Source organism: Lagopus muta, chromosome 1, assembly GCF_023343835.1.
Source record: "Lagopus muta isolate bLagMut1 chromosome 1, bLagMut1 primary, whole genome shotgun sequence".
NCBI lineage: Eukaryota > Metazoa > Chordata > Aves > Galliformes > Phasianidae > Lagopus > Lagopus muta.
This window is the reverse complement of record NC_064433.1, coordinates 132,864,611-132,873,679: the sequence shown is the minus strand read 5'-3', so window position 1 is coordinate 132,873,679 and position 9,069 is coordinate 132,864,611. Positions and strand designations below refer to the sequence as shown.

The 9,069-nt window shown below is 40.3% G+C and overlaps 1 protein-coding gene across 1 annotated transcript in view; it reads right to left on the bottom strand.

The window, feature by feature from the left end:
* Positions 1–700: 700 nt before the first annotated feature.
* Positions 701–9,069, bottom strand: part of SLC9A4 (solute carrier family 9 member A4) — a 32,065-nt gene continuing 23,696 nt past the window's right edge. Inside the window, exons 9-12 of the mRNA XM_048934226.1 lie at positions 7,531–7,627; positions 5,152–5,283; positions 4,544–4,634; positions 701–1,002 (exon numbers count right to left, since the gene is read on the bottom strand). Coding sequence (XP_048790183.1) covers positions 701–1,002; positions 4,544–4,634; positions 5,152–5,283; positions 7,531–7,627 — 622 coding nt within the window. The remainder of the gene's footprint in view (positions 1,003–4,543; positions 4,635–5,151; positions 5,284–7,530; positions 7,628–9,069) is intronic.

Genomic DNA, 9,069 nt, shown 5'->3' with positions numbered 1-9,069 from the left:
CTAGAATATCTCCTTTCTTCATCTAAAAACATTGTAGGTGGGTGATGCCTCCACGCTGAAGTTGCAGGAATCCCAGACCATCCTATAACTCACTTCAGGCATTTTTCCAAAGCCAAAACCTGAAATGCTGGTGGATATCCAAGAGCTTAAAATGACCACTAAGGAATTATTTTCATTTATGTACCCTTCCAGGCATCTTCAGTGGTATTTAGGAGCCATCAAAATGCCTTTTTCCTCATTCTTACCTGGAACATCTCAGCTACTCTGAGGTTCAACTTGCCTAGAGCTCTGAAGTTACCAATCTGAGAACCCATGTCTTAACCACATCCCTGTGATTCTTTCCCCTGGATAGTTTATAGTTTCATGGTTTAGAACAGAAGAAGGCAATATCAGCTCTCAACTAGAACACTGCAAATGTCCAACTGTTGTTATCTAAATCCATACCCAAATCCCTATGAAGATCATGTTTCTCTCTTTCCTGCATTGTTTTGCCAAAAAGCCAGTTTAATATAAACATATAAGAATTTGAATCTTCCTCGAGCCGCTAAGTACCTTGATACAGTACTTAAAAGTGATCTGAGAATGACTGCACTGGTCCCAAAAGGAAAATTGTGGTTTGGTTCATACAAGAGCTTTGTTATTTTCTCTGGAACAGTGCACAAAGGGCCCTTGAGAATCAAACATTGCTCTTCTCTGCTCCTCATATATCTAATGGCCTGGCTGGTGCCATCATTTCTGTCTCTTCTTCTGACTCATACCCCTGTCGTTTTCTCACAATGCCTCGAGGCTTTGATATTGCAGCTCGATTGCCTGCTCTGGTGAAATGATGACGATTGATCGTATTTCCTCTTCGACCTGACAAATGGGACGAATGGTCGCATCTCTCCAAGTGTGTCATTGGAACCAGCTCCTCCTGGCTGTGCTTTGCTACGAGTGGCCGTAGTCGGGGCTGGGGTTTGAACTTTACTGGGATCCCAGCCTCAGAGATACTTCTAGGGTGATCTGAAAGAAAATACAGAATTTTTATGATGCAGGAAAAAAAAAAGAGAAACACCATGGTGTTGACAAGGGCGGTTAAAGGGTATTCAGTATTATACAACATAATGGTTTTAAATCTTGAAATGGAAAGATTTTAAGTAATTGTTATAGAATAAGAGAACAGACAAGATCTAAAAATAACCATAAACCTTTACGTTCATCCCAATGCTAATGTTTAAAAGATCTTATTGATCTTGCCTCTACTCTGAAACTCTAATAAGAAAACACACTCAGGTATCTTTCTTTATCTAACGAAGCAACTCATTCCTCCTCAGACAAGAGTGTTCTTTCATGTATCTTTCAACTTTCTACTGATTTCATGAATATATCTAGTGCAATGTTTGAAAAACATTGTAAAGCTCACAGCAGAAATCAAAAAGTGACTACAAAGACCCTAGAACCACTGAAAATCAAGATAACCAGTCACCTGTTATTAACAACTGGGAAGAAAACAGTTTCACTTGAAACCAGTTTCAAGTTTGACTTTATGGAGCTTTGATTACTTTGGGTGTGTCAGACCTACTCCTACCAGCTTGCAGCGCTACAAGTACACAATAAAAATGTGACTGCAGTAGTCCCTAACTGTCTCTTTCATCCTGATGAGTTCACAAAATGTTTTACTCTTTTTAAGGCCAAATGTAATCTGACTACTCACTAGCAAATTAATTAATTTAAGAAACAACTCATAAAAATCTAGGAAGTTTTGGGAGATAAAGCTACATGAAGAATAAAATTATACCAGATGCAGGCATTAGGTATAGTCACACAGTCAAAACATACAAAATTATTACAACTTAATAACTATTAAGTTATCTACATTTAATGTTGACTAGATCACTGGCACAAAACAAGAGGACATGCACTTCCACTTAATTCCACTGAGTAGGAGCACAGATTTTTACCATCAGAACCTTCTTCTGTTAGGCCATGTGGACATACCACAATCACCCATGAGCAATAAGACAGGATAGATATTTTCCAATTTAAAGGGTTTCTACTTAGTTCGTCAAGGACAACAGTGCCACAAGCTATGACTGATACATTCTGCCAAAGAAATGACTTATTTAATGAATGACAGGAAGAGCTGTTAGTTTAAGGATCTATATATTCACAGTCACTTCTGTCCTCTCATTTGCTAAAATTTTTGCTTGTGCTATGTATAAGTTAAAACAAGCTTGCTGGAGAGTGCTTACTCCAGAAAGACCTCTAGGTCTCCCTTCTGCTGTAGACATTTCAAGTGGTGTGAATGCTAAGGTCACTTCCAACCCAAACCATTTTACAACAGATCATAGAATCAGAAAATGTTAACTGAATGTTCATTTCAGAGTAAATTCAATTCTAAATTATTTGAAGTATTTGATTTCTATACCTTTATGACTCCCCACCCAGCTTTCCCTTCCATCTGATAACTTTTAAAAAGACCCCTATAACTGCAGGAAAACCTTTACGCTCTAGTAGAAAAGAGAAGTAATAAGACTATATTTAGATGAGTTCATTTTGAATTATTTGTTGGACAGAGACTATAGCACAGTGCATTCAGCCTTGAATTTCATATATAATTGATTTTCATAAGAGCATTAGAGAATATTTTGTGGAGTTTAATGAAGTCAGAAACAATACCAAGAAGCCTAATTATTCAAATACATCACAAGACAGGTCTCAAATGCAGGCCTAGCTACTAGTAAAAACACATCTATGTTAAACGCTTCAGGATTTACTCATCACTCCACTAAAATAATGTATCTATCTGTGCTAGCAAGACTTGAGCCTTTGAAAGTGTCTGAAAGGCTTCTAGGTTTGAGGCTGATGTGTAGAAAAATTTCAGTTTTTTAGAAAAACACAAAAAAACGCATATTCCCTGCCATGATGTCCGGACAACCAAACTTGAAAGAATTTGTTCTTCAAGAAAAAAGAATAAATAAATTAAAATTAAAAACCCCAGCTAGAATAATTTTGATCTTCACTTCTAAATAGATGGGTTTCTGCTCTGCCTCCACCACATGTGTAGGTGCCTAGCACCAGGGGGATGATTTATCTACAGAAATCTCTTCTGATTTAATTTATTTCAGAGCAAAACAGAAAGAAAAGGAAGAAAAAATTTTGCACCTGCATGTAATATCTTTGTCATCCAATGTTTGATGTAAAGATGATGATTAAAAACATGGTTTTAATCTCTTCCAGTTAATTTGGCCAGAAATGAAGAGTGATTTTCAGAGATAGTTGATTATATTTCAGAATCACAATGAAAGCTCAGAAAGGAGTCAGAGACATTACAGAAGGAGATACTGATGACTATTCAAGTCCTAAATTCCATGCTTTCTCTGACACTACTGTTGTGTGTTTCATTGGGCAATTCCATGTTGTTCCACCCCTGACCACCTCCAAAAGTAATGACTAGATGGTTGGTTTGTCCAATAATTACTACAGAAATGTTCACAGAAAGCAAGCTGAGAAAAAGAAAGAATATATGAGGTAATTGCTGGGATACCATGGGACAGTATTTTGGGATCATACACTACTTACAGTAGGATGTTTAAGGTAGGAATCGTAAGTGGGTAATGTAAAGGATCAGGATGGTTTGGGGAGGAACAAGAGCAGAAAAAAATAGTGGAAGAATGGGATACAAAGGAGATGGTTGCATGTAAATATAGTCTAATCAGTATGTGTGTGCAGCCATGCCATATGCCATATCGAGACTGTCTGGTCCATATTGTTGCTAAACTCTACTTCTGTTTTCCTGAGAGAGCAGCTCCCTCTATAGTGTGCATATGTGTGTATGAAGGTCTGAGTACAGCAGACAGAAAGACTGAGGTTCATACATAATGTGTAGATGCACATCAATGCAAAATTGCTAGCTATCACAGGCAGTAGGATAAGAGGCTTAGGAAGTAAATGTTGGAGCAACCATAGCAGATGCTGAAGAGATGAGGTCTGTGGGTTAGCTATTGGGTGGACCAGGAGGTCCAGATCAGTGATTAGAGCACGAGGTCTGTGACTGGCGACTGGTAGGGTCACTACTGGTAGGGCCATAGCCCAGACAAGGTACCAGTGAGACTGGTTTGTATGCAAACTCCTTCTCAGCCTCACTGTCCTGGGAAATAGAGATGTGGGCACGGAAGTGTGTCATCCTCAGACTTATCAGGCTAGTGACATAAGAATCTCCTAACAAATGCGCTTACAGTTTTGTCCATGGGGCTGAAGGAAACAGTTTCCTTTCTTGGGCTTACACGGAAGTCATCATGCACGTGTTAAATTGCAGGGATCACAGGGGTATTTGTGCAAGAGGAAATTACAGAAAAGTAGGCGGTGCTGGAACAAGACAGAAACTGCAACAGTCATAACCGTATAAACAGTGGAGATAAAAAGATAGGAGAGAAGGGTGTAGCTCATTTAAAGAGACCAGCGACTTCCTTGCGAGTATTCATTGAGTACTGTTAAATCCATCAAACAACTGGCCAATTATCTCACTGCTAGGGCAGAATACAGCACAAAACATTTCCATTACCTGTAAAAGTAACATGCCTGGCTTTCTGCCTGCTGGGCTGGCCACTGCAGCCCTGCGGCAAGGAGAGGTAGCGCACGCTTGTGGCATTAACCTGTGTACAGAAAAAAAATGAGTTTAACACAACTTCACCCCTGGTGAAAATTAGTGTTTAGTCGAAGAATAGGAATATGCTCTTCTAGGATTCACCTATCCTATTTCAGGTAACAACTAAGAATTAAATGGAACTTTGTCCAGCAAGAACTTGCTTTTCTTCTTGAACTGTGATTATCTCAGCTGTAAATGTCTATGCTATCTAATGTCAACATTTGATCAGAAAAATCTTACTCTTATTTTGCACGAGACCGCAATGCAAGTTACATTACTTCTTACAGCCACAGTAGGTGATTTCTGACCATGTTATAAAGAGGAAGGCATAAGAAATGCTGCTGTCCACATGCTAAGTGAAGGACTTTTTCTGCTAAGATGCTGTATGACCATGTTGAAGAGAACATCCACTTTAATTGTTGCAAAAAGCATATACAGATGGGTGCCTCTTGCCCTGTTTACAGAGAAGCAGAGGCACTTTTTAGTGTTTTGATTACAGGAATAGCAGTTTGCATAACAGGTACCGGTCTACCACAAGGTAAGCTATTCCCCTTCCTAGAACTCTGCCTCAGGCTGTGCTGCCGACGGATGAGGATTTCCTGGGCCTGTTTCTCGCTGGCACTGGAAGGCAGGTTGTGGCGGTTGTATGATGATGCCTGTAACAGAAAGCACACCCTGTTAGTTCCCTTTGCACATGTGATGTTAATAAGGAGAAGCTGTGCAGACCAAAGATAGCACAGCCAAGGGCACACTACCAACTTGATAGGAGTCTCTTCTGTATCTTGAGCAAAAAGGCAGCCTCACTAACCTTGCTCCTGCTCAGCAAGGGTGCATTTCAGGTTGGATATCAGGGAAAAATTCCTTCTCAAAAAAAGTGGTGAGGCAGTGGCACAGGCTGCCCAGGGAGCTGGTGGAGTCACTGTTCCTGGAAGTCTTCAAAAAACATGTGGATGTGGCACTGTGGAACATAGTCCAGTGGCCATGGTGGCGGTAGATTGGTGGTTGAATGAGGTGATCTTAGTGTTTTTTTCAACCTTGATACTATGATTTCAATGTCCTTTTTGGTAGACTCATGTCAGCTCAAAGTGCACCATAAAACATATCCACCTGCACAAGCCTGTCAGCACCTCTGAGCTTGGCCTCCCTTTCTCAGCCCTCTTCTGGTCATGGAATTGGGAGTAACAGATCTCAGGTAGGTCTCAGGATAGCTTGTTAACCCATCTCTGAACTTTGGTATTAATATTACTGAGCCAGAGCAAGTTGCAGATATGTTGAGATGTAAAGGTAATGCTTAGAGAGTATCTCCTGAAAGCAATGCACAGCTCAGTTTGCTTTCCATATTTGGAACTTAATCCCTTAATATTATACCTCAATATTACCCTAGCACTGAACTTTTTTTTTTAGGATAAGCTTCTTAATTTATTGCTAATATCTTGTGAAACAGAGGAGAAGAGAATAATTCTCTGACTTAAAAAATAAATAAAAATAAATGTTTAACAGAGGATTTTAAGACAAGAGAAACTTAAGTGCAGAATCTAGCCTAAATCTCACCTGAATTGGTTCCTTCTGAAATTGGTCTGGCAGGGCAAAGTATCCCCATGCCTTCAAAGTTTAAAGTGAAGTATTAGAAGCAATATTACTTTACTTCCAATCTTTCATTTCCAAAGCACACAGTTTTCAATGCCACATAGGAAGTGACTGGCACTAATGGTCATTATTGTAATTGATTTTGAAAAGAGAGAGTTCATTTCAGCTATCTAAATGAAGGCAGCCATATATGCAAATTGTTACTGGAAAGATAAGAAATTAATATTATAAGGATAATTGGCCATGGCAAATCAAACAAAATTGAGAATGAATATCATATTAATAGTGACATATTTAAATGAGCAGGGCATAGTGTTTTCTAGCTAATGTGTGTTATGCAAGTTAGCTTAGTTTATCTGCATAATTTCAAGGTTACTGTAATATATCCTCTCCAACTCATTGCTGCATGAGATCACTCAGTTGTACAGTTGCATATTCTGGGTTCAAGACTGAATTAAGTAGATAGGATGTCTTAGGTTGCATCGGCATCTGTACAAATTTCGGTAAAACAAATCCCCAGTAAGGTATTATTTTTGAAGGGAGCAGCAAAAGCCTGTCAGACAAAGCTGCAGAGAATGTGGAATTTTTCTTTTTTCTTCCTTTGGCGAGGGGAAGCTGCAACTCCCATGCAGAGGGAGGATGCAGCAGCCTGCCTCCCAACTGACTTTCAGTTACATGATGTTTACCACTCCGCACTGCAGTTTCATGGCTGCTGGCGACCTGCCATCCTGTTGTCCCCCAAAAAAGCCTTGCTACCCCAGGGTTCCTCAGCAGCTGCCAGTGCCATCTGCCACCATCTACTGTCCTGACAAGCAAGGCACCTGCCCAATTTCCCATACCTGGGCAGAATGCTGGGTCCCCGAGAGGCTGTGCTATGCCTTTTTGGTGTGACACATAAAACATGCCTGTGCCTGCTGCTTCAAATACACAGGCTGAAGTACAGGCTGAACTAGGGTGAGGCAGGTGGCACACGTGGCTATAGGGATGGGTGGACGTCAGCAGGAGCAGGCTACAGGTCATGGGTGCCTGTAAGGACAAGGTTGGAAGGTCAGCCTCAAAAGCTGTTTCTAAGTTGCAGGTTCAGTGAGGGAAGCCTGACCTCTACAGCTCACTCCTGGATATTCTTGGCTTTTCCCACTGCTGTCAGAGCTGGTGGAAAACCCTGCTTTCCATTTTTCCACTTAGGCAGAACTCCTTGCCTTCTCTGCATAGCTGCTGCTGGTCCCACCACTACCATCACCCTTGCCATGAGGTGGGGAGGGTAAACAAAAGCCTTCAATCAGCAAATACTGCATGACAGCAGGTTGCTCACGCACCCTTTGTCGCACTTGGTACAGGTTATGGGCCAGGACGTCCCTCATGGACTCCACCTCTGCAGGGGAGAGCTTGGTATCACGCCGGTTTCTACAGTGCCTGTAAATAAAAAAGTTTAAATACAATATTAAGCTGATTAAATGCTCTTGTCATCAAACAGAGCATGAACTGATTTCAGCATTAAGACTGCGAAGAGCCTTTCAGTGAGCAGTGTTGCCACAAAATCATTCAAAGCTGAATGAATTACAGCAGACTTGACTCCTTCCTGGGCTTTATCAATACACAAGGGTGATCAGAAACTCCCCATATGTTGGACTGAGCAGCCAACAGGCAGGCATTCCAGTTTCTTCCTCTGTTTGAATCTTTTCTTCATTAGGGTCTGGGCTTTGCTGTCCTCCTGGCTTTAACTCCTCTTCAGCACATCCTTAAGAAATATAGCACATCTTAACTGAAAAGTCTGAGAGATCTACTCTGTGGCTTGGAGAACATGCAGGGTTTCTTTGGTGTTGTGCCCATTTCTCCATTTAAAATGAAAGAACTACCTAAAAGATGGTAATCTTTGCATTTTTTAGCAAACTGGGACAAGAAGTGCATAGTCATTTGTAACTGCCTGGCCTTTTCACTAGCAAAACAAAGATGAAGGCTGCTGTGAAACATTAACTGGGTTTACTAAATCAGTCTGTGTGAGAGATAGTGTTTGGTTCCCAAGAAAAGAAAGGAAAAGAAGAAAGTCATTATCCAGGATGAATCAGTCGAGTTCATCTTTTTGTTTCTGTTTTTTTCCTTTCTCCATTTTCCTTCTTTTCTCTTATTTAAACTTTTATCATGTCTTTATTCTCAACTAAATGATGTCCTTAAAGTTCTGCTTGCAAACTGTGCAATTAAAGAACAGATTATTATCAATGTACAGTACTGCCAGAGTTTTGTGTCCCCAATTTTTACTCCCTCTGTAATAAATTTTAACAGCAAAGGAAGGTAGATTGAAATTTAATTAAGAATATGCTGTAATCATCTGAATGTTGCTTGAATGCTTGAATTTTGCAATCACAGCTAGTTTAACAAGATTACCACATTTTGTACTATAATAAAAGAAGACAGAGGGAAAGAAATGTGCTCTTTTTCTGAATTTCACCATAAATCTTATCTCAGCTTCAAGAAATCTATCCCAGCTAAGGTATGATTGACACTGATCAATTCCCAGTACCAGCAACAACAAACCTAGATATTTACCAGCAGGGAAAACAGACCAACAGAAACATCTAATTTCAATCCAGCTAGATTTTTTGTTTGATTGGTTGGTTAGTTGGTTGCTTGGATAGGTTTTACTTGCTTCCAGCTCTCAAGGATAACACCGAGAGGATCCAGTTATGCTTTCAAATTCCCAGGCTTATGTGAGTATTTTCAGTGCACCTTTCTCCCTTATTGAGTCTGGCATATCCCAGGCTGTAGGACAGCCCATGTATGCTACTTTCCAGATCAAGGAAACTAGTCTCTCAGCAGCCCCTATTTGAAGTTCTCTTTGGATAAGACAGGGACTGAGA